Source organism: Anas platyrhynchos, chromosome Z (genome assembly GCF_047663525.1).
Source record: "Anas platyrhynchos isolate ZD024472 breed Pekin duck chromosome Z, IASCAAS_PekinDuck_T2T, whole genome shotgun sequence".
In the NCBI taxonomy this organism is placed as follows: Eukaryota; Metazoa; Chordata; class Aves; order Anseriformes; family Anatidae; genus Anas; species Anas platyrhynchos.
The window spans coordinates 8,561,484-8,587,809 of NC_092621.1; the positions used below are offsets into that span (position 1 = coordinate 8,561,484).

General features: G+C 44.5%; 2 protein-coding genes across 3 annotated transcripts in view; both read right to left on the bottom strand.

Moving 5' to 3' along the window:
- The window catches only part of LOC101796631 (aquaporin-7), a 31,399-nt gene extending 21,470 nt beyond the window's left edge, over positions 1-9,929 (bottom strand). The window contains exons 1-2 of one of the 2 annotated variants that reach the window (XM_021275563.4): positions 5,534-9,929; positions 4,654-4,733 (exon numbers count right to left, since the gene is read on the bottom strand). In XM_021275563.4, the coding sequence (XP_021131238.2) occupies positions 4,654-4,733; positions 5,534-5,608 (155 nt within the window). In that variant the 5' untranslated portion in view covers positions 5,609-9,929. Of the gene's footprint in view, positions 1-3,247; positions 3,360-4,653; positions 4,889-5,533 lie in introns of those variants that run through there. The other variant, XM_027446385.3, reaches the window with a different exon arrangement.
- Positions 9,930-10,081: 152 nt separating this feature from the next.
- On the bottom strand, positions 10,082-17,060 carry LYPD8 (LY6/PLAUR domain containing 8). The gene is given in 6 exon segments (XM_072031783.1): positions 10,082-10,107; positions 10,110-10,306; positions 12,397-12,503; positions 12,505-12,536; positions 12,668-12,739; positions 16,561-17,060. Coding segments are annotated over 6 exon segments (555 nt in total). The 5' UTR covers positions 16,682-17,060.
- Positions 17,061-26,326: the final 9,266 nt, after the last annotated feature.

The following is a 26,326-nucleotide window of genomic DNA, read 5'->3' on the forward strand; positions in this document are numbered from 1 at the left end:
CAGAGCTGAGAAAGCCTCTCCAAACAGTGATTTCAAAGACATGGTAAATTCCACCCAGCTCCTTTCCCTCCAAGTCTATCCTACCCTGTTTACCTGTTTGAGGATGCGTAGGGCAACTCTTACTCTCGCAACAGCCACCACCATTCAGATAGATTTGGGCATCAGAAGCCAAAGTTTTGGTCAACTAAGACAAGGTAGTGAGAGCTGACGCTATTCAAATGCTCCTGTTGGGCCTTTTCCAGTCATCACCCTAAACAAGTATACCACCTACTCCCAACATGTGCCCACACATGCATACACATACCCATTACTTCTTTGAGTTTAGCCCTAAATTAATCCAAAGGGAGCTTTCTCACAAGTTTTTGTTCCTGTCAGAGAGGTGTGGGCTGAGATAACTGGTGAGGGAGGGATCACTTGTTGTCTTTGACCAACCTACAACTGGTTCAGGTTTAGAAGTACCACTGGAAACACTTCTCCAACAAAAGCCTCAGCTTAGAAGGAAAGAGAGAAATACGTCTCTCGCTGACATGCTCATTGCATCGCCCTCAGATCCTTTCTAACCTCATCTGCTCTAACTCTGCAACTTGGTTTGTGCAGAGGTCAGGCTGAACATTACTGAAAGCACCTGAAATCCCAGAAAGCATTGCAGAAACCTCATTATCACCCAAAACTCACTGCCAACATGCAGAGGCCTGGACTCATTTTTTGCTGTCAAGCTGACCCAACAGCGCTACTTACTTTAAATATCACTGTGCCAAACTTCTGCTGAAATCTATTGTTATCCAAGAAAAACGTTCATTCTGACAACATTCCTCTTTTTGACAGGAAAATAGTGTGGGAATTTAAAGCTTTTCAACCACCCTGGCTTTAAAGAATAGTTTTCAGCCTTCTCCACTCTTCATACTGTGGTTCACCACTGTTTGTAACATGCAATGTTCTTCACTGAGATGCACTTACAGCAGCTGACAATGTGTTCATCCATCTAAAGGCAACAAGGGACAGTGTCACTTGGGTTGAAGTCTATTATTTCAGATTTTTTTTCTTCCTGTAACTTTTATATATATTTAACATGCGTAACAGTCTTTCCTGATTTGTCTCTGATTTCCACATTTCAGGCCCTCCCTAGGACAAGAAGAAAACAATTCCAGCCTCTCCTCCTTCCCACCTTCCAGCTGGCAGTTCATGAGCTCCTCAAGTCCTCTTGCAGTTGCAAGATCCTAAGTGCTTGAGGGGGACAGTCAGTGGGCCAGTCTGAAGGTAGCACTAGCACTAGCCCTGCTCTGCAAAGCCCACCAACGTGTCTGCCCTCCAGGATTAGACACAGGCAGTGACTCATTCCCCTTAAATCCATCAGCTCTCCTCCTTCTTTGGCTGTTTTTATATACATGTAAATATTTTTTTTTTAAAACGGCTTTACAGAGTTGTTCATCAGCCTCCTTGGACTGTATCCTCCATTTCACTGGCATCTAATTTGCCAGTGATGTGAGGACATGGTTTATTTTTATGCCTGTGGTCACTGCATTTCTCTACAAGATTTAATAAAGGGGATAGCTACTCTCCTGCCTTCTGCTCATCTCTGCTGTAGTATCTTGTCATCATGTCCTGCTGAATTCACCAACCTGCTCTTCCTCCGGCTCCTAGAAATGACCAAGGAGTGATTTATAAGGGATTTAATAACACAAGACCCTTAGCTTTTCCTGTTCAAAATTGCCTTTTGAACTTTCTTCCAACAATATATATACATGTATATATAAGGTATACAAAACCATTCTGTTTTGAGTCTCAGTGGCACAGAATGACAAAATCTTGTTAAATCACTAAATTACACATCAATCACTTACTAAAATCAGGCAAATTTTCTAAAATTGCCAGGAGGAATGGGAATATGGGGAAAGAAAAGTGGACAAGATGTCCTTGTTAGAGGCCCACCACAGACAGACTGCAAGGAAATGGAGGCATCCTGCTGGTTTCAAACCCTCTCTTCAATGCAGGAGAAAGCAAACATGCTAACCCATGACATGAAAGCCCATATTTTTCTACCTATTTCCACAAATCATAGTTAAACAGACAGATTTTTGGAAAACTAAATATACCATAAAATCATGAAATTTGGCCAAACAATGCTCTGCCCCATCCAATCAACTGGGCTTTGACTCTGTTTCCAAGATCCCACCAGTGACAACAGCATGTTGCAATTTGAGATAACATTTTTAAGGTTTTCTAGGAATAGCCTCTCATCCCTGTCACATATTCAAGCAAGCAGCACCACAAGCACACCTTTTGGTCAGCAAGCGCATGAAAATATATTTTATTCAACAAAGCTGAAGCTTGTTCAAAACTGCAAGCAACACAGATGGGCTTTCTGCTGGAAAAGATCATTCATCTTCTGCTTTTCTGCCTACAAAAAACAGCACTATGACCCATCCCCAGTGGATGTGTGCTTCGCTCCTCTTATCATCATCCTTTTACCTTAATGTCCTGCCCATGACTTCCTCCAGTCTGATCCACAGTGGCCAACAGACCTAAAGGACTGCAAAGCAAATTCACCTTCTGTGCAGTGAATGCAGCTATATAAATATCTTTTGCTGATACACTGCACCATTCCACCAAGGGTGTGCAGCAACATCTGGATAGACCCAAATGAGGCAAACAAAGGAAAATATTTTCCCAGCTGCCCAATATCCAGAACTGGAGCAGAATCTCAGACTTGACATTCAGGCACAGAAGCAGCAGTCAGATATTTAACCTAGCTCACTGTCTGATGCCAAGAGAGGTCACAATGTTAGACTTTCAAAATGTGTCCAATGATGAGGTCCTGATGTTGATCTTTTCCAGGTTTGTGTCATGTGCTTGTCCTGCCAGTGAATTTTATTCTGATTATTTTACTCCTTTGTATTTCTATCACTGAGGCCTATCTGCGTAATAGCAAGGCAGTGAACAGTCCAGTTCAGGACATGAAAAGCTCAATTTCTTTATTTGAACTCCCTCACAGACTTCCTGTCTTGATGAAGATTTCCAGTCATCATTGAAACAAAAAGCCAAAGTGCAGAGGGAAAACATAAATCTGGTGCCAACCTGAGTCCAAGGCAGTCCCCCTTGAAAAAGCCGTGCTTGTCGTTACCGCTAGCTAAAGCCACATGGGTAGGGAGGTGCTGACACATAACAGGATGAGAAGCAGATGAATGAACTTTCCCAGAGTTGAGGGAAGGATGGATATGTATGGGGAATGCGTCCCACAGTGACTTACCGATCCTGTCAGTCCTTCTCCTTCTGCTGCTCAGGGCTGTCCTGAACAGCTTCAGAGTTTCCCTCCGGACAGTCTAGGTCTTCATCCTTGTTGCTTAACTGCCCATAAAATCCTAGGAGCAAGAACAATTTTTTGTAGAATACAGCTGAGAAAGACATATGCAAGATGCAGTTCGCATCTGGTGCACATTGGTTAGGATTCCCACGGGGACTGAACTCCAACCATCTGGATGTGAACCAGGAGTTTTTGTAACTATCTGTCACCATTTACCCATTAACCTCTGTCACCAGGTGACGTGAACAGCGCCCACAGACAGGAGTTTCTGCACGAAACTGGAGGCAAGAAAAGTTGGAAGTGGGGACACTTGAATAACTTTGGTTAACGACCAGCTTGACTTCTATTATCCATTGCGTGTATATTTCCTGTAGGCCATCAGTGCCCTGAGCACCATTTGCTTTCAGTTTGGGGCCATTCATCATGGCAAATGTTACTTGTTAGTAGTTTGGGCAATTTATAGCAACTCTGCTTTCAATATGGTCAGTTCCCGTAATTGGGTAAATTTCGTAACACTGTAATGAATTCCTTAGAACACCCCTATTGGCATCATATGAATATTGATGATCTCAGCTCCCATTTTAGGAAAATAGAATTTCCCACACTAATGTCTACACAGTTCCCAAGTTTCTTGAGGTCTGGTACCACAAAACCTCATAAAGAACATAAGGCAGATAAATCAAGCCATAGCTACAGTGTTGGACCATTCTTGCTTGGAATAGTGAGAAGACCGAGTCACACTTCTCAGAAACTTCTGGCAAGCAACACTGTGTGTCAGACTGCTGTCACTGTATGCAAATAGCCCACCACAGACTCAGCAACACAATAAAGAAAGAGCAGGGGGAAAATCAACCCATTAAAATGTCTTAAATCCACCCTTTCACAAACAGATTGTAGAGGAGCTTAAAGATGTATTAAAAGGCTGACTTCTGAAGTATACCCTGAGACTTACATTGATACTAGAGATAAGCATCCTCTGATACTCCCTACAAAAACTCCCACCTCTCCAGAGAGGAATGAGTTCCTACATCTTGAACAGGCTCCTGCACTGGATCTGAGCTTCCGCCAGACATTTTACATAGGCCATGACAAGCTACTTCCAAAATTGCATCAACCATGTTGGATCCAACCAACCCAATGATGGGTCCTCATCTCGAGTCTGCAATAGACTTTGTAGTTTCCTGGAGCTGTAACCCCACAGCATCCTTCTACCTGCACAGAGCCCAAAACCTACTCTTTGAAAAATCATCTGCCAATAGTTTTCATATTTTCTTTGACAAGACACACCATCCCAGGAGCACTCCAGCAGAAAGCTGCTGGGAAAACTTATTCTATGATCTGTTGCTGCCTACCTGTTCTTCTGGAGAAGAGAATTTGAATTTCTTGCTTCAACAACATGGGTTTCTGGACAGCAGACCAAAGAACTTGTTCCCTGGAGACAAAATCAGACATGAGGTGTGACTATGGGAGGCAGTGAACTGTGGGAGAAACCCTTCCCTTCCTGTGATCTACAATATCCTAAAACAGAAAGGCTTTGTCCCCAGTGGCAAAAACCAAGGATGAAGTCTCAGCACTGACTTGCACACCAGCACTTATCCTAATAACTGACAAGTCTTAGAGGTCTGGTTGCTTGAAAGGATTTGACAGGTTATTCCGAAGTAGGAATAAAGGTGAATTTTATTTTCATTCATTCATCTGTAGAGAGCTCCCAAGAGTCTGAACAAGATGTTCTATTCACAGTATTGGATGTGTATAGGGAGGGAGAGATGCTACTTCCATACAACAGTAATAAAGATGGGGACCAAATGTTGTTCTTCACAACATGCATTCCAGAGAAGAGCAAATACGTGTGAGGGTTTGGGAACAGCGGGTTTCCAATCCCATAAAAGTGTCCAAGGATTTCGGAGATGAGAACATACAGCTTTGGGAATTTAGTCTAATCCCTTAGCACAGTGGACTGTGGAGTGTTTGCTTTCTTTGCCCCACATCTTTAATGTAAATATGTTCTCCACACAAAAAAAAAAAACAGAACCCTAAGGATAGCAACCTCTTCAATTAACATGTGTCTACTATGGAGCCACCTCTGTTGGTGGCATGGGCAGAGTTGGGCCTTAGTACAAATGGGAATTTGCAGTGTGGTTTTTCTGACCGGACACAGAATCTGATGTCCAAGGGCAGTACTGATTCAGCCACCTCAGTAGTTTGGTGACGTGCTCAGATGGATACACCTACCCATTGCAGATGACCAGCTTTGGCCAGATGGCCCCAGTCCTGCTGTCCTTTCCTGAAATAGGCAGGAGAAATCATTTAGCCTCCAGCATGCAGCAGGACATGTTTTTCCTATCTGCAAGAAACATTGTTTTTTCAATCTCTATTCGTCTTCATTTTGCCTTTGAAGAACTGTAATCCTCAAAATGCCTACTGGACCTGCTGGCCCAGGGTGCTGGACAAACCACCTTTTAAGAGCCATGGTTATTACATAAAAGAAACAGCAACAATTTCACATTCCTTTGTAAATACAACCCCAGACTGTGCTCTGGACAGAAAAACAGATAAATTTGTCAGGTTCCAGTGTCCTGAGATCCTGGTGTGAAGGTGCTGGCCCAAAAATGCTTCCCAAGAAATGGAAGGAAAACCTTTCCCAGCTCTAGATACTCTGGAAAGAGGGAACCAAGGATTTTAGTATCTGATAAGATCTTTTCCACATCATGCATGGGTGTACAGAGACACAGGCCCTTTTCCCAGTTTTCTCCTGGCCTGCACCTCCTCAGTCCACCCACTTGCTCAGGGCTGAGTCCACCAAACAACAGCTCAAATTCTCTCTCCCTGGCCCTACAAAATCACTTATCAGACAAAATTCCTGCATATCCATCTGTCTGCTGCAGATCACTGGCTGTTCTGTTTGCCACTGGGTTTTCCTGCTGGCTCAACCATTTGAGAAAGAACTGAAGCTGCAGAGGAGAGCAAGGGAAGCAGAAGATGGTTATTTTTCCACTGTCTGGGGAGGGAAAACAATGGTTTGAGTCTTTGTTTTGTGAAAAGGGAGATCAAAGCTGTTGTTGACATGGTCAGTGCTGTGGGTAAGACAGGCCTCATCCAGCCATCCAGGGCTGCTGTATCTCGCATGCCTGGCAGCTGAAGTGTCTGCAAGATCTAAAGGAGGATCTGGTTTTACATGTCTGTGTGTGTGCATGGGTGGGAGTAAGGTTTGTATATATTATAAAGAGAAGCTGCAGATGGAAACAACCCAGCTTGGTGTCCAAGCCCCGGTTCAAAGCCCATTAAAATCAGCAGGAGCCATTCCATTTACTATGATGGGTTCTGGCCACATCTCTCTTTGCCCCTCCCAAACATGCCTGTGAGACGAGGGCTGCTCCCATCTCAATTAAATCCTGCGAACCATGGATCTTCCCATATCCACTCTGTTTTTTGACAGGGAATTGCTGGAGATGCCCCTTTCTCTGTTGCTCACAGCCTGCAGATAGTTAGAGGCAACTATTGTGTATTCATCACTCCTTGCTCAAGATACCAAGATCCCAATGCTTGATTTGTTTTTGTAAATTGACACCACCAGGGTTTTTGTATCATCTTTTGTGTTGCTTTTATCCGAACACACTCCAGCTTCACCTCTCTCCCCAGGAACCATATCTGAGATCAGAAAGGCTCATCAGCTCCTCACCTTCTTTCGTACCCCAGTCCATCACGCTTCTACCAGCTCAGCCTGAACTGCCTATGACCTGTACTCCACTACAACGCCCAGTTCTGAAAGACCTTCATGCTGGATTTGCAGACATCAAAAGCTGGTGACCCCCTTTGCTCTGATGGCTGAAATTTATGCACAGTGGTGATGTGACTTTTCCTCCTTTGGATTTGTCAGGTCTCTGCTGTGCTCTCACATATAGGAAAGCCCTTTAAATCTTATCTTTTTCCATATAAGCATGTTTACAGCCTGTAAACAAGCTGCCTCTCTATCTGCTTTTCAGGAAGTTCACCAGTTTATGTTCCTGAAGATTTTCACTGAGAGATATTTTTCTTCACGCCTTCTGTTTTTAATAGCCTTTAAAAATGGGGACGCTGGATCATAACCAAGCATCAGTGTATCAGTCATAAAGACATAGGGTTATTTCTACTCATCGTTCCCCCATTTATGTAGCCACAGATTGCAACAGCATTGTTTGCCACAACATTGAATTACAAGTTAAAATTGAGCTGTTTTTCCTCTCTGCCCTGCAAACCCTTGCCAGAAACACTGCTGCCTGCCCTCCCCCTCTGTCACAAGAGATATCTAACACTTACAGCTTTAGTGATATAAGAGCAATTTAGTTTATTATAGTAAGTAGATTGGTATCATTAATCTGTTATGATGACAGGAGTCACAGTGATTAGTCTACTTTATATTTAAGTTGCTAAATCTTAACGTAAATCAGACACCATTAAAGATTAAAATTTCACTCACCAACAAGCATAGTTTGTAAGGATCTCTCAACCTCGAAGAGTAACCTTGACTCATCCCAGGCCAAGGGGAGTGGACTGCTGTGCAAGGAGAGCCCATATTAGGCCTTCTCTAACTGCTGTATTTATGACATAAAGTGATTGGCTTGTAGTCAAGCTTAGAATTTTACCATATTGTTTTTGACATTTTGATGCAATTTGTTATTTCACCATGAAGAGTTTCGGTGGATCACCTGTTCTAGGGCTGTATCCCCTTTGAGGCCTACTCACATTGAGACCTACTCACGTGGAGGCCTATTGTGGTTAATAATTCTGAACAGATTTAGTCAAATGCAGGACCTGAGTGCATCCATCACATCTTCCTTATCCTCCCCTAAATACCACCCCAGTACCATGGTTCTTTAGATACGTCTCATCCAAGTCTTGACCAGGCTGAATAAAACTTAGCTTTTCCATCCTGATAATACCACAGGTAAAAGGGGAGCAAACTCAACAAGGAGTGAAGGGTTGAACTACTGAAGTGGATCAAGATCTGCCATGGGGAATGCCACAGACAGCAAGGTCTTCATGAACATGCAGGAGATGTGTTCGGGGATAAGGTACTTACATGGGTAGAGAATTTTTTTAATTCCAGGGAGTTATCAGATCCGTAAAAATGCTGAGAGTGAGTTGCTCCACTATCAGCATATTGCTACACCATGAAGCAGGAGCTGTACTCCCTCTCTAACATCCACAGTGTAATTGCACAGCCTCTGTAAATAATTAACTGAGCCTAACCAGACTCTTTTCCCTGCATTAAATCCATATTATCAGTTCACTCCCCACCCCAAAATTTAATTTTCACTCACAGACTCACATCCCTTTATTATTATAGATAATATGAAATCCAAATAATTCAGTGGGAATATTAGAAAGAAGTTTCATCCCGTTTGAGAAGATAAAGTCTGGGGGAGACTGAAATTATGAGAACATTTAGTCCCCATGCTACAAGTTAAAAGCTGATGACATATATATTCATGCATATATAAGTGTGTGTAATCATCTCACTGCTGCCACATATTGTGGTCTGGTTTCAGCAGCCAAGGCTTTCCACAGGGCTTTCTGCCACAGCTTTGAATTAGGAGATAAAATTCCATTTCTGATCATTGAAACTCCATGTCAAAAACACTGCACTGTGAGCCAGAGCTAGTAAGCACAGACACAATCATGCATTTTGCTTAATAATCCCATAGTCTTCTCCAGAAATAGGCCACCCTTTTCTAGTAGGTTTCACTCATCTGGGAACAGATGGATAGCAAGATGCCGAAGTACACTCCTACATGCTACACCCCAGCAACTCCCAGAGCTCCCATCATTTTATCCTTCTGCCCACAGCCCATACTACTTCCCAGGCACAGTGTTGTTGCCCAATGTGCTATTTTTCTTTGGTACCTTTGCGTGGGACCAACCTGAGGAGAGCTAGCAGGACAGACAGTGGCTGGAGCAGAACAGCTAGGTGGTGGGAAATGTAGAAGCAGGCAGCTAAGCCAACTGTGGGTGTAGTCTGACCAACAGAAGGGAATAGGAACTGCACTACAGATTTCCATTACTTGGACCACCGTAGCAAGTTGCCTGCTTTATGAAATTAAACCTTCTTAAGGTAAGTACTTATTCCGGATAATTCTGAAACCTAAAATAGAACATGATAGAGTGTCTGGTAAAGCAAGAACAGCCACCAGGAGAAAGACTCTTGCCAGGAGCAGTTTGCTTGTAGCAAAAGGCCACTGATTCCTCTCTGAAATGGAGACTACTTCAGGGCTGCCTGTAGGCCACCAGCAGCCATCTGAGCTGAGGGACTCATCTTACCCTAGACAAATACAGTATAAGGGAGGCAAAAAGAGGCAAGCTAGCTCTCTAATCAATTTGAACTTCTCAGGAACTCACCTCCAGTCCTTTCCACAGCTTGAAAGAGTGGTTACCCAAACACAGAGGACTTATCCTGAAACAGTGGATGTAGACTCTAATGCTGTCTTGGGAGGTCCTGTTGCCTATAGTGTGTGAGCACCTCATGCACTCACCCTAGGTCCCAGTATGGACAAAGCACTCAAAGAACGAAACAGAGAACCAACCAAAATTGAACATATGCAGATTTAAATCAGATAAATCAATGAGGAGACAAAAGAAGTATAAGTACTGTCTCTATTCTGTAAAATTATAAAAATAAAAATAAATAAATAAAAGCTAATATGAAAAAAAACTCCCCATGCAGAAGAAGCCACAGCAAATGAGTTGGTGCCAACCACTGCTGGAGCTCATTGAAAGCTTTGCATAGGTCAGTCCTAGAGAGAGTCAGAAAAGTAACTTCTCCAAGATATCAGGACAGGGAGAAAAAGAGTTTGTGGAGGGGCAAGCCAAGAAACCAGTCTTTCCAAAGCATAAGTTGGTTTGCTTTGGAACGGCTTCATTTTCATGTTCATCATCCCCAGATTGTTTTTTCCATTTCCATTTCCTACAACATGGTTTTCAGAAATGGTGGTGCAGCCCTTCCTGGCAGCTTTCAGAGACAGTCCACCCAAGCAGCAGAAGAAGTACATGCCACATGTCAGGGGAAACATTCTCCACAGCTATTCCCTCCCTGACCACTGAAGCCCCCTCCATTTCCACCCCAAGTACTGCCCATTCCTCCCCTGAATGTGTCTGAAGGTCACCTTGGTTATCTAGAAATACAAAGGGTTCAGGGTTTGTCCCTTCTTTCTTTCTGAGGAATAAAGACAATTTTTATTATTATTTTTTTTTAATTTACAGATTTAAAAAAAACTGAAAAGCTTTTAAATTGTTTTCTTTCATGTAAAGATTTTTCCCTTCAAACCTTGCCTAGCTTCCTAAAGAAGTCAGAGCTGTGTGACAGCACTGCAGCTGTTAATTGTCACCTTCTCTCTTTGACCCTCTCATGAAGTTTGAGCTGAATGACTATTTTTCAGCCAAATTTGATACAGGGGTGAGAAGTCTCAAAGGCATTACAAGCTGAGCCATTTGTTTAGATAAGTCCAGCCTCTAAGGCCTTACACCATTTAGCCAAAGCAACAGAGAAACCTTTCTCTCATCCACTAAGGGAGAGCCTGAAACCTGAACTTGTCTTTTGCTCGCACCAGAGCATCTACATGAGAAAGAGACTTTAGAGTGTTATAGTTGCACAGAGATGTCCATGTCTATCCCACAGAAGACAAGTGACCTGAATCTCAGCCTGGAGAAAGCAAGGCAACCTTATCCCAAGTCAACAACTTCCAGAGCTCCTTGTTAAAATAGACTTTTTTTTTCCCCCACTCTGTAAATGGTACTTTTCCAAAAGCTTAGGCCTGCTGTGCCAGACTAAACACCTGTGAAGAAAATTCCTGTAGGTTAACAATTCCAAGCAGCTTTGCAGTGAAATTCCCTAACTGCCTACATCTCTGGACACCCAGCAGGTCAGACAGGCTGTGTGTGATCTTCTGATCAGTTCTGGCTGTCCAGCTCCCTGTTCAGATGCACTCACTCCCATTGCTTTCTTTTGCTCATATTTTCCAGGTCTGGCATATTCTGCTGGACATTTCTATTTCCAATATAAATAATGTATACAGACACTTCATTAGTTCCTCAGATTGCTTTGTTCTTCCTACACCATCGTTTCCTCTACATGGCTCATCACACCACACAGATTTCCTCTATTTACAGTCAAGTCAAGACAAGTTAAGAGCCTTTTTTAATTTCAGTTGTACATAGTTTGCACCAATCTATTTCCATTTCTGTGACTACAAAAATTGTTTTTCTTTTGTGTTGACTTTGCAAAACACTTTCTAATTCAGAGTTTGGACAAAATAGATGTAAAGCACATAGCAAAGACCTTCAGCCCTCTTACCATGACATGGCAGCATCATCATCTCAGAGTAAGGCCATAACCATATGCAAGTTTTTGTGGTTTTGTTTGTTTGTGGTTTTGTTTGTGTGTGTGTGTGTTTTTCCCACTCTGTTTTCACAGCAGATGTTGCTAACCTTTATTTCCACATTATTTTTCTTGCCTGATGGATCATGGGTGGGACTGCGTGGAGATGTGGAAGTCTTTTACCTGCAGCAGGGAAGGGGTACGCAGACCCCAAAGGCTCAGCTGCAGTGTTCAAGGGGAAGGACTTGTCCCTCCCTCTGTAAGAGCACAGGCACCACTACAACAGTCTTGTCCCCACAATATCTATAAGCTAATAAGCTATAGCTCATAAGAAAGCCAATAGCTCTATATTGATTTCACCCAAACCTCCAGCAAGTGGGTAACTGGTTTAAATCCAGATTCATCCTCACGCATTCTAGCTTGGGCCATAAAATTTAGGGTGTTGGCCAAGTTTATTACATGTCCATATACCAGATTGCTTCACTATTCCAGTTCTGCTCTTCACCTCAGGTATGTCATATTACAGGGAATCCCAGCGGTTATCTGTGTGAGATGGGGAAAAAGAAAGACAAAAAATCACATCTTTTCCAACTTTAAACACGACCCCTTTCAGATTTGCATCTCTTCTTCTGTTTCTCCTTCACACTTTTCACCCATTTTTATTTCTCTATGATTCTTCCTCTTAAACTGTGTTTACCGGTTCAACCAAAAATATGAGAGAACCCCAAACAAAAGACAGTTACCAGAATTAATTAACCCAGCCAGATCGACACACTGGGTTTTGGATCCAGTGCAGTCTACAATTTTGTTACATCACTGGAAGGAGTCCATGCTGTAGCAGGCAGGACATTGGGTGTCCTTTGGGCACGTTGGCCTCTGGTGGCACTGCAAGGAAAGAGATGGACCTTAATTGATTTTAATGAGGAAGGGAGAGAGAAAAGCCAGGTGATGGCTCAGCCTTATCTTGGGACAGAGCAGGTAGAGAGGGGATGCTGATAAGCCAAAAGGGAGCTTACATGAGACAGATGTTGACCAACAGGCATCGCCCACACAGCAGGTCAAGTAGCTTCCATCCAATTGCCATCCCCCTGTAGTGAAGACGAGGGCAGCACCAAGTCATTAACCACAAGGTAATTTCCTCCCCTTTCCTTGGTTCCTACAGCAGGAACTGCTAAGCAGCCAGTGGGTCTGGGGACAGCAAAGCCACCCAGAAGCAGCATCAATGGAAAATGAAATGTCTGTATATCTTTCCCCAGCCTAGAGTATACATCCTGTGGGGAAAGACTGCTTTGCCTGGGGTCTATCAGGTATGTCTCCAGTTCAGACTTCATTTAAACAACCTTCAGCCACTGCCATACATATGGATGAAGGATAAGAAACCATTTGAACAGTCCTGTTGTGCTCTCACCATTACACCAAAAGAAGTAAACTGTAGCAAGGGCCAGCTGGGAATTTTCCTTGGGGTTGATTTTTTGCTGGATAGCTTCCCATCTCCCTTCCCATCAGACAGTCAGGAGCTGTCATGCCTCGAGTACAGCAGCAGAGCAGTGAGCTTCCTTCCCAAGCTGGCATGCAGCTTCTGTTTGCAAAATGACTGCCAATGTACACCTTGGAGCAGGCTCGGTCAGGGTTTCTAGGGGATGAATATGTCAAAGCTGCAGAGCGGGTCCTCCAGGGTGCAGGTTTTAATACCAAACACGTGGGAGCTGATAAGAAATTATTCTATTGTTCCTTTCGGCTTTAAATCAAACCACTTAAATGAGAGAAACCATTGACATGTCTGTCAGACAGCCTGGTCGCAGCTTAGGTGATGTTCTAGCAGGTTTTCCATGCCCTGGGATCCAAAGACAAACTAATGCTAAGCATCAGTGGCCAGTTTGCCATTAGTCCTATGGTTCCCTGTGCCATAAGCAGCTTTTATCAGGGTGGGCTGCCTCACCCTACCCAGAAAACATCCTCTGTGCTCCTCTCCTACAGCAGGTAGGACACAGCCAGTTAGTTTGTGGTCCTCCAGGATTTTTCTGCATTGACAGCAGGCGCACTGAAATGCCATAGTGCCTCCTCTCCTGCACTACCAGCCCTGGCTGTTCTTTGCACCCCTTGCTCCAGGCAGAGTTTTTGCTGTGTGGCACAGCAGGGCACTGGGATCATCTGGCCTCTAGACAACAACACAAACAAGTCCTCCACAGTAGGAATATGCTACAAACATAGGGGGGTAACAAATCACAAATATGAGGTGCAAGGACCTTCCAGATCTCACCCAATAGAGCTGCCCAGGACAGCTCTAGCACAGGGCAAGGGCTGCACCATGCAGCAGGGAAAACCATTTATCTGCGGAGGGAGTCTCACCTTGAACCTGGCAGGGTTAGGTGTTTGGTGAAGAGCAGAGAGGGTTTCACTGCTGAGGTTTCCTACCGCTGCGTAAGTGAGCTAAGCACCTTTCCTGGCTCTACCAAAGACTTCCTGCAAGTCCGTAGGAAAAAAAAAAAAAAAAAAAAAAAAAAAAAACCACAGAACTCACGGATGTTTCCACTCACTCTTTTGTTCTGATTTTCTGTTTCTCCCTCCCACCTTATTGCCTGCTTTTCCCATTTGGGAGTAACTTCTTCAGAGGAAAAGTGGTCTCATGCCACTTCCAAATACATTGAGTGTTCCAGTGGGGCCTCTTCTTAGCTAAGCCCAGGGCACTATGAAAATGGAAATTTGTGCAATTACTCTGGATAAAAGCCTAGGTCCCCCAGCACCCAGAAAGCTGGCAACACAAGAAAACCAGGGAGAACAGCCTCCTCACCTTGAATTTCATTTTCAACTTAGAAATGGTCTTATGCCACATTATGCCATAATGAAACCAAACTTCTGACTGCAGCCTGTCTAGGATTACAATTCATTCCTTGCTCATCTTAAACTCAGACTGGATATAACCCTGCCCCCAGACAGGCTGGGGTCCTCGGATCAACATGTTCGTGCCCTTTAACTACATGTGGGACTGCAGGTACAGATAGAGGGATGGGTGGATGTAGCTGGTGATTTTAATTTCATAGCCTTTCATTTAAGATGATTATTGAAGTGCCTGGGGGGGTTCTCTGAACGACATGACTGCACTAGTCCCACTGAATTACATTGAACTCACCCATTTCCCATCTCTCACAGAGGGAGGGTGTGAAACTGCAGCCTCTTGGTGTGCATTTTTAGAGAGGAAACCAACGGCAGCAAGGAGCAGCTACGATCTACTGCAATAAAAGACTTAGCAAATGGAAGAAGGTGGAAACAATGAAGGAGCTCAAGGGACAGCTAGTCATATTGCCATATATCTGCAAGATCAGAGGCTGGATAGGAGAAACTATCACTGGCAGCTGAGGTTAAGCACCAGGGGAATCTTCTAACAGTGAGAATGGTGAAGTACTGCAGCTGATCACCTCGGTTCTCCCAAGCCACGCTGGGTGGCTTGGGAAAACAGGTGAGGCAAATAATTATTATGGAACTATTGAAGTTGATGGGATCCTGCTGTAGGGCTGGGAGAGAGATTAGAAACTCTCTCTCAAGATCCTTTCTAAATTGGCCCCTATACTTTAATGGTTTCACGGTGTGCATGAAGGGCCTGTCCTCTGTAGCATAGCATGCCCACATTTACAGAAGTGGAGAAGGGTGACAAACTGATAGTTCACAGTGGTACTCTAGAGGGAGATGAGGCAGAGGCCAGAGAAATTTGGGAGGCAAAGTTAGAAATCCAAGACTGAAAATAACATTGGCAGGAAGGTGAGAAAGAGGGAACACATAGAAAAGACAAGTTCAGCAAAAGAAAGATCTCAGTCTAGGCTAGAGCATTTACAAAACTCAATAAGGAACTTGCCACACAGAAAATGCCAGTGGTTTCCAGAGCCCAAACATAAAGATTGGTCATCAAAGCATTAAGCTAATGAATCTGGTTTACATCACAGCCAAAGAACCCAAGTCAAAAAGCTCTAGAAGAAGTAATAAAAGTGGCAAACGTGGAGTGGAAAATAGACTTTCATAGGAAGCTGGGGCTGGATGAGAGCACTGCAGCTGCCAGGCCTCCTTGTTCACCTTCACTGTGGCTCCAAGGGATGGCAGTGCAGTGACAGAGGCTGGGAAGACAGCACACTGCGTTGTGCAATTGTGAATAAAACCAAGAAGTAGAGCAGAGGCTTTTGCAATGCGGCTTCTCTGGTGGAGACCAGTACTGGTCCTCAGCACTCAGTGTCCACTTGTGGCAGTTTTGAGGTAGATCTGGGGCTGCATGTGGCTGCAGAGCCCTGTACCCACAGTGGCTCTAACATCACCAGTAGGAGAGAACTGGTCTAACAGTATCCCAAAAGCAAAGGCACAGTTTCTGTGGGAGAGATAGAGCAGAGGTGTCTCCCATACCTCCTTTTACCGGAGATGCTAGAGAACAGAACCACAACATGTTGGGACAATTCAACAGTGAAGTCATCTGTAGCCCATAAAAAAAATAAAAAATAAAAAAATGTGGAAGAAGAATCAAACCCACCCATTTTCTGAGCCAACGTCTTGTTCTCCAGCCCAATGGGAGAGATTGGCAAAACCTGCCAAGCTGGTTCACCAGGCAAGGTCATGCAAGATCGACACCCTAACCACACCATAAGGGATTAGTGTACCAGGGATTAGAGTACCTGTCTCAAAGGACAAGGGCAGGAGTAATCCCACTGTTTGCTTGCTGGAGACAGACTGAAAAAGCTTTTAACGATTATTTGCCTCTGCACAAATTAGTAAAGCAGCCAGGTGGTGGGAGGTCGGTGTCAATCTAATTCCCACTCCTGATTAGAATCTTCCCAGCAGCCCAAGAAGCAGCCCCCCAGTTGCGTTTGCCCCCAGAATTTTACCACCCCAGGGCAGACCAGAGAAGTGGGGAGCTATTGTCCCTTCCCACCTGTTGCTGATTCAGGATCACTGCTTGATACTGGAGCAAAGGATGGAGGACTGGTGGCAACCAGATGGTTTACAGGAGCAAAGCCAACCCTGCCTGTATGGGAGCAACAATCAGACCACATGCCATGTCCTGCCAGACGACAGAAAGGAGCCTTTTGACCTAGAAAAGAGCCCAGCTGCAGACACAGGCTTGCATCCCTGTGGGGACAGTCCACATGCAGCTACATCACACGTGGGTGCATGTGGTCCCAAGGGCTTGTCAGCGAGGAGGTTAGCATGTGCCTGGAGAGAGCAGCTGTAACAGGGTGCTAATTGATGCACATTAATTTCCCTAGAGGATTCCTCCAAGCACAGCCCTTTATTCTCCTTGGAAGTGATGCTGCTGTTACTAATGGGGTACCAGCAATGATGTAGGAGGGAACCAGGCTCCAAAACAGAGCTCAGGCAGAGCCCCACAGGGGGCTGCAATACCAGACAGGTCTCCCAGGACAAGGGGATCTCTGACAGCTCAGAGCCACCGCTGGCTGCACTGAGCCCTGTCCTGGCACCATCCCAGCCGTGGGCTCCCTCCTGCCTCCAGACCTGCCTGGAAATGTCCTTCCCTTCCCAGATCATCCCCTTAAGAGCAGCACTCCTGACAGCAAAGGATTTGGTAATCAGGGAAGAGATGCTGGAAGCTGGAATTAATATGAACATGTGATTTTAATAAAATCTCTATTTAAATCCGTTCTTCTGTGGCTAAAAGACAAGATATTTGACATTATCACACATGTGCAACAACACCAGAGTAAAAATATATATAATTAAATGACTGAATATAATCAAATTGCATAACATCATTTTTTTTTCCAGAGATCTAGATGTTTAAAGGAGTACAGGAGACATTTTATTTTACCTTTGATCCAACACCATTTATAGTAACAACAGCATTAACACTGATGGATTTTGGTATCATGGCTAGCAATTACCTTTTCAATTGAAATAATTGCTGGGGAATCCAGCTGCTTTTCAGGCATCCTGGAAAGAAGATAGATTTGCATGCACGTTAGCATGTCGAATGAGTCGTCTGCTCCTGCAAGCAACATCATCATCAAGCAACCAAGACAACAGCGACTACTTAATCATATCCACTGGTGATGATGTAAAAAGTAAATCCCTATTAGCCATTTGTATTTCACCCTCCCCTTCAGCGTCAGCACATGACTTACTTAGTTAATATTTGCCAGCAACAAAATCTCTTGTTTGCTTAGAGAGTTCCGGGCTGTTGGCTGAGGCAGTTGTCTGATGGTCTTAACTGGTCCACTAAGATAAAGCTAAAGCTGCTCTAAAATTAGAACCCTCAAAATGGAATAGAAATCCAGAATTTTAGGGATCACTTCTACATGGGCACTCAAGTAAGTTGTGTCCACTCTGCCCGTTGGCAAACTGGCTTGACCGTGAGTCTTATGTAACCTGACTTCACATGGATTAAAGGCTCTGGCTTTTCTAAATGGCTTCCTTGTCTGCTGCTTTCATTAAAAGGAGCCCCCCACTCTGTACAGATGAAGCCTGGGTTTGGTGATGAAGGTCCCAAGTCCCGTGAAGCACAAGTAGCTGCCTTTTGCGTCATGCTGGAGTTTGTGAAGGAAGCAATGAACAGAACAAGAATTTATAAACTTCCTCTAAAAGCCTAACTTTGTGGAGGAAAAAAAAAAAAAAAAAAAAAAAAAAAAAAAAAAAAAAAAGCCAAAATCAACCTGGAGAGGAGGCATCTATGGATCACAGGTACTGAGCTGATCAGAGATTTATTCAGCCCTTGACTCATCCACTCCTTCCCCCTAGCTATCCGTTTCTCCCATCTGGACTCCTCTGGCACAGGAAGCCTCCTTAGAGCAGACTATGAGATACTGGTAAATAGGAGATGTGTAATGGTAAAGGGATTTGGGTTTGCCCTTGATTGCCTTTATTATTAAAAGTGTGACTTTATCACTTTCCCACACCTGTCTTCCCACTCAGTCAATTACGAACCGAGTCCCACCGGCAGGAAACAAGATCTTATCATGAGATGTGGTAGTCAGAGCTGCATAAGACCTGCCTTAGAAATGGGCAACTGCAGCCAGATCAGAAATCCGAAAAATAAATGTGTTACCAAACGGCCGAAGACAAAAGTCTAGGCTGTGGCTACAGACTTTCCTCCTGGTAGGAAGTATTTGCATGTAGGCTTTTCTTTGAACCGTCACACCGATGGAGCTGCTCTATTTGTACCGGAGGTCTTTGAAGTCTGAAGACCCAGACAAGCTCATTTCCCACCCGTTCTTAAATTGAAGTGATCTGGAACCGAGTGAACCCTGATTACAGGTTTAGGCATCATCTCTCTGAGACGTGTGACCTCACTCTGCCAGTGTCATTCCTTTCTGTTGCAGGATTTTTCCTGTGTGTGCAATGCACGTGTCATTTCTAATAAGACCAGGTGTTGTGCACTTATTGGTGCCAGCCTTTTTCCAGTGCCTTATCACGAAGCATGGCACATTGCATAAGGAAAATCCCAGAAAGCCATGCCCTGCAGCACCAAGAGACATGCTCCCAGCTTTCCAAGTGATGTTCATCTTTCCCATCACTTCCCATCCAACATTATTCATTGTGTGATAAGCATCATCCAGACGAGTGTGTCATACAGCACTAGAGCAGGTTTGATCAAAACCTGCATTGGTTCAGGCAGATTTTCTAGTCAACAGTGACTTTCAAAAAACAAAAGCTGTTGCTTTTAAGAGCTGAAGAAAACATATTTTTTGTTTTTCTGTTTTTTTACACATTTATGGGAAAACATGTCTGGTGGGCGCCCAGGCAACTCTTTGACTAAGTTGTAATGCTGTGGGATGTTCAAATACTACATCAAACATCAGAAAAATATCTAGAAACAGCAAACAGTGAATGGCAAGAGGGAGAGATCCAAGTAAACCTCCACAGTACCCAGCATGGATGTGCCTGCAGTAGCTCAGCGTGAGCTGGTACAGCTCAGAGCACAGCACTGTGCAGAGATGTCATGTTTGGGTCATGCGAGCAGGTTGGGTGTGGAGGTGCTACCCTGATCTCCAGGATCCACAGCAAGCAAAGGGGGCTGTACTGCATGGCGTGGAGATGCTCCGACAGCAGCCTTCTTTCTTGTTAGAGCAATGGTCAGGGAGTCAGGGACCAGAAGCAGCTGCTAGTGGCCAGCGTCCAGAGCTGCGTCAGAAACACAGCAAATGGCTTTATCATTGTTTGCCATCAGCTGGACAGATTAGAAAAGACCAGGCAGAAGTGATGAGTGGGAAAACATGAGTAAACTTGCTAGGGACAATCAAAGACTTCCATGGATGCCGTGCTCCTATGGGGTCCTACCTATTCATACGTGATCTGGGGTTTCTCAGTTCCTAAAAAACAGCCTGGCTGTGAGGCTAGCAATCAAGGAGCAAGGAGTTCTCTCCAGAATAATATATGGTAATAAATGCATTTTCACACGTAAGCCCTCACTCTGCTATAGCAACCAAAAAGATACTGGTTTCAGCAAGTCAGGAGACTAGGCTGCAATTTATCCTGGGGTCCTTTCCAACACATTTGTTTATATGAAATTAAAGATTTACAACAAACATATGTTCCAATAAAAAGTTTCTTAACATATCAGTGACATAGATGCAAACAAAATCCCTCTAAACATGGTCTTTAATCGGTCTGCTCCACATCTTCAAACCTGGGATATTATAAATATACCTGATAAGGGCGATGTACTGATAAATGGATGGGGTTTGTTTGTCTTTTAGGCCTCAAGGAACCATCTGAGAAACCACAACATTTTAATGAGCCTGCCCCAAAGACATTGGGTTTTATGGAAACAGATTAAAAGAATATTACTTTACAACTTAATCATGCAGTATAATGAGTAAATAAAAAATAATAGCATACAGATAAGACATGGGAAATTCCTGTTCTGGTGGTATGAAATGTATGGAAATGATAATTAGGTGGATACAGAATGAAAGTAAAAACAAATGTGAAAGAAGAAAGGCAGAAATGTAAAATGGGGATTATAAGATTATTAAAAGACTGGGGCAGTTCCCTATTAGGACAAAAATGTCCTCCCTAATGTAACTTTTTTCAAGAAAGTTTTTGGCATCTTCATATATGAACACACTCTGTTCATGCGAAGATGAGCTTCACCAGGGCAGCCACACAGTGCCTCAGGCGATGATGACACTATGGGAGCTCTGGCCATGTATTAGAAATTTTCATTGTGATCCTCTCACCTGGAAGGTGATGGAACAGGGTCGGTACAGCCCAGCCAGCATTCGCCAGGGCAGTGAGTAGCCCAACCTTCAGACCCAGCAGCTGAGCTTGTGCTGTGAGGCACGGCTTAGGGGGTCAGGTCAGGGAAAAATTTCTGGAGACTTGTCTCTGGTTGGACCGAATACTGAGAAATGGTGCTTCTCTCATTACCACCTGTCTGCTTTACTGTGACATGGGAGTTCAGATTAATACAAGTGGGCAAAAAGCTCAGAAAATCTTGACATGAAGAGCCACCGCTTCATGATGCCTTAATTATGGATGCACCTGCATTTTGAAGGACTACTCTGAATATAGCTGCATCCTTTAAAAAGAGAGCAACATCACTGGTGACAAATTTGCATGTGCAGCTCCGTGTGCAGGGGCAAAAGAGGGCAAAAAGAAAGGTAAAAGGAAAGATGAAGCTGGGGCTTTGAGAAGAACATATACAATGTTGCTATCAGACAACTCAAGAATGAATTAAGAAATACATGTCTGTGCACAACCCAGCAGTGGGACCTGGACTTCCAAACCAGTACACAAGCCCTGTCTGTTTTGTGGCTGAAGATCAGGAGAGGCGTTGTGTTTGGGGGCAGCACAGTGGTGGAGATGGCATGGGAACGTGGACATGGCCATTGAGAGAGGGCTCAAATGCAGGTATCTTCTATGTGCACCCTTTGAATTGCCGTGCCAAGCTGCTGTTATGGGTTTGCTTAGTTCCTGTGTTGGATTTGACAGCCACATGTGGGCTTTTCAGACACCGTAGGGCATTTCAAATAGCATCTAAATGCATGAGTCTTAGCCTACAAGAAGAATCCCTGTGGCTCCTGTACATTGTGTTATCCCCAGCGGCTCTACAATGTTCCCTGTATCAGGTGATCCAAAGTTATTAAACCCACGGATTCACAAGATGCTATGATAGTGTTTTGCCTTATAACAATCCCTACGGAAATAAAACTGCAGCAAGATCCAGTCATGCCAGCACTGTATACATGTGTAGAAAGAGGCAAGACCGGGTCCTAAATGCTTTAATGAATAGACCTGAACACAAAAAGCTAAGTGACTTGCTCATGGTCTCACAGACAGGAGAAGTAACCTGCCAAAAGTGATCCTGCAAAGGCACTGCTGCCTTTGCTTAAATGCTCATTCCCTGTGACACCCCCTTTGCAGTGACAATTCCTCACAGCAGGGTTTGAGACACCAAGATGGCTCTCCTGCTCTGAAAACAAGGCACAGGTGAAGCAAGACACACAACATTCATTATGCTAGGGTTGATCCAGCTACACCAATCTAAACACATCTGTTGTTACACTACCTGTTGCTTTTGCATTCCAGATAGGTTTGCACCCATCAAGACCTGCTATTTATGAACGAGGTGGAAACTAGCTGCAGAAGCACAGGTCTTGACCTGCTTTTTGTCTGTGCCAAAGAACAGATGTTTCCTCCCATACTGTCCTGTCAGAGCTGAGATGTTCTTGTGGATGGAGATGGGTAGGCAGAAATCCAGTCCTCTCTGTACACATCAAAGAGCTGCGGCAAGGGGTTCAAGAGGGCTCTGAATACCAGAACATAAAAGCTGTAGCCACGTGAAGCAAAGCTCTGGCACAGCAGAAGTTGACACTGCTGTCAGAAATGTATTCCAAGGATTACCTCTGACCTGGCAAGCTTTGTCCGGATCAGACCCAGCACGGTGTGTCTGCACTACGTTGTCTCTAGGTCAGATCAGATGTCTCCTGACCTCACCAAGCCCATAGTATCACACCATGGCAGCCAAACCGAGATCACTGCTTCTCTCTGCAATGCAGAGGGCACTACGGTAAGGCCACGTGGCAAGCTGGCAGGGACAGAGAGGACAAGGTTTAGCTAAGGTTTTACTAATTCTGTTTTCAATGTGGTGTGTGCTGTGTGTATAAAAATATACCTGCTGCCTAAAGCCTACATCACGCATCCTGGCTAATTGAATTGAAATTTATTCAGAACTCAAACCTGGTTTCGTTCAAATCCATGTTGTGTCAGGATCCAGCAGCACCCAGACATGGATGCACACTGCTCATCCCCATCATTCCTTGGCTCTTCTGGTGGCTGGCCTTTGGGGAGATGAGTGCATCTCCCTCATGGACAGGACAATTCAGTGGTCCTCCTGCAAGGGAGGTGAAAAGATTAATTTCTTGTCACGCAGGGCTGAACTGAAGTCACTCCACACTTGGAAACTGAAATAAGTGAGAGAACTCTTATGACATCCCCATTCCAGGAATGAACCAGTGATTCTGATTTCATAGACCTTCCTATGCCTCAGGCTGTCCAGGTTTTGGCTTTCTATGCATTCAGAGCTAAGAACATGATGCTTAAGCTTGCCACCAGTAACACAATGTGCATATAACATTGGCTCACCTCCTGAGCTGAGCTGACATCCACACCAAGAGAAAGGAGGCCCTGGCTTCTCCTTTTGCTCCCCATGATGGTACCACAATGTCATGGCCAAAGGAAACTTTTTTCCTCTTACAGACTCTAAAGGAATAAACCACAGCCCTCTGCAGACAGAAGAACCAACTTCTGCAAGGGAGGATAAGGAACAGCAGCAAAAAAAAAAATAAATACATAAATCAAAGCTGGGATTAAAACTCAGCAATCTCGGACAACAGGCCAATGCCTACTGATCCAAAGCACTTTTGCCCCCAGGGGAAATTGCTGCCTAATTAATATCACTCATACGTGGCCTCTGCCAAGGCTGCAGCTGGCAAGATTGCACTTTACCACGAGCATCCTGCTGGCAAAGCCCCATGTTTTCCACTGCCCAGAAGGCCACGTCTCTCTTCATTTCAGGGATACCTTCCCCCACCAGTGGGCTGCTCCTGCCCTGTTGAGAGCCCCCACCCAGCACACTAACCCCTGCAGAGCTTGCTTCCACTTCCACTAGAGAAGGGAGCTGATTCTCTTATGCAATATTTAACAAGCTCTCAAAGCCAGAGATGTTTTTCTACATGCTTCAGCCTACAGCACAAGTGCAAGACTCGACTAGCCCAGAACTTTCACAAGACATCTCCAAATGAATCATTACTACCAAGTTATATGATTACTTAACATACTGTACGCATAACTGGATGAAACCAGCTCTCTCCCCTCTCTTCTTTCTCCTTCGTCCAATATCCCCAATTATCTTCATCTATTGAAGCCAAGCTCCTTTCAATACCTCGAGCTTGCCAGGGAGAGCTGTCCCAGCTTGCTAGCTGAATTATAACACACCCTCCAAATAAGACTCTGGCTCAGAAATCGCTTAAGTGAGAATATCCCTTAAATGAATAACAAGGAGAGCACGGTTGGATGAGTAATTGATTCAATTTGGATTGAAATGGAAAAATCTAGTCGGGTCCCACTCTCGGTTTTCTCCTCCCATACTTGCACAGACAAAACACCTGCAGCAGGTTTGTTCTCAGGGCTCAGAGATGAGTTGAAGTCTCTGGGCTGTCTTTCCTTCAGAGGGTGGCTGGCTCAGGGTCACCAAGCAGCTATCCTCTTAGAGAGAGCAGAGAGCCATAGGACAGAAGCAAGGGAATGCACGGGTTTACAGGAGGTAGCCCTTCTGTCTGGGGGGACAGCTGGGGGGCTGTTATTCAGTGGGAATATGCTCAGACCTTCAAGACTCGACTGTAAGCTGTAAGACCGGGAATAACCCCAAGGCAGCCAAGCAATGGGCTGAGTGTCATCCATTTTCCCTTAAAATTCACAGGTTATCATGCTCCCAGGGACAGTGGCTGCCCTGGGACAGGGACTGAGCAGTCACAGCCTGGGCATGATTTTTGGAAAGAAGGTAGTGGCTGCTGTCAACTGGAGAAGGGGACAATCAGCAGCGAGTCAGGTTCCCTGGGGGGGGGGGGGAGGGAGAAAATAGGAGAATGTCGGCACTGCAAGGCAGGTGAGGAGATGTCCAATTTTCCACTTGGTAGGGGAATTGTAGTGGTACAATTCCTCATGCCAAAGGGAAGGGAAGGTGAGATGCATCCATCTGTGTGTCCATGCAGCATCCAGAGGATCTCAAAGCGAAGGACCTGGTATGGAGTGGCTGTCACAGACTTCTTGCCCTGCCTTGACCTACCTGGGGCTGTAGGATGTCTGGTAAATCTTTCAGTAAATGCACGTGCAGCACCTGGCAGAGAGGAACCCAGCGAGGCTGCCAATTTATTAAGAAAAATAATAAACATGGTAGATATGATCTCAAAGAACATGGAGCAGAGAGAACAAGCCTCTGCCAAGGCAGAGATCTTTCCTTCTGCACTTCTAGGGAGATCTCCAGCAACTCCAACCCATTTCAGTTTGCTTTAAGTGTGAGGAGTACATAAGAATGAATATGCAATATGATAGGAAGTGTCAGCTTAGCCATGTCTAAGATGGGATAGGTCTTCTTGTCCCTGAGCAATAATATCCTGGCAATATTTCTGCTTCTCCTCTGCACATTGTTTTGGAATACCTTATGCTGGACAGTAAGCAAAGGGTGTCAGCTCCGTAATGCAGAGAGCCTGCACTAGCAGCCACAGTACAAGATGGTTGTATGCTGGCATTGTTGATGCTTTCCCACCAGGGCTGGCAAGTTGAAAAATTTTCTTTCTCTAGGAGCAACAGCAAGAACATGGAAATGAAATCACACTGTCCACATAACACGTACAGCAAGGTCTGGAGAGAACACAGGGATCTCCTTTGTGATGCTTGCATGTTCAGACCTTGGCAAACAGAATTGTGGCAGCCCTCACAGCACCATATGTGGTGTAATCCTTCCTGACATCACCCTTCTAGAAGAACCACAACTCAAGGTTTCTTTCCATACTTTGAGGTCTGAACAGCTCGGAGAAGGGAATTGGTTCTTGGCATTCTGTGGCAGGGGAGGAGGGCTGTTCCCCAAACATTGATTCTCAGTGGATTTCCATCTCTGCTTTTTAGCTTTTTTTGTGTGTTTTTTTTTTTTTTTCTTTTCTCTTCTGGGCACTCCTGATTCCCACCACTTGTCTGTCCTGAAGGCATTCACTTCAGTGGTGCCAATCTATTAAATGTGGATTGAATTAGGTAGGAGGCAATTATCTGTGCTGGAACTTTCCCAGGGCATCAGAGCTAACATCCCCAGCAATATCTGGTGAGATCTTTACAGACTGCAAGCAACACAGGTAACATGCAAAATGATGGTGCTTCCCACACTGTTACTTAATTTGTTTTTGGGACACCGTGTTAAGGTGTAAATCAGAGAGAAGAGTTAAATCACACTCCTTTTCACAAAGCCATTAGGATTTTCTTTGGGATCTGTTTAAGTGGAGGTCTGCTGCTATGACTTTTTATTTCCAAATAGCTGGGAAAAAGGGTCCTTCAACATGAGCCATATCACATATGTAAACTGAGCACCTGGATTAGCACTCTGCTGAGTCTTTGGGAAGGGTTCATCATCAGTGCAGATATTCATGAAGGATAATCCGGGCTGGCCCCCACCTTACCATAACACCTTATGG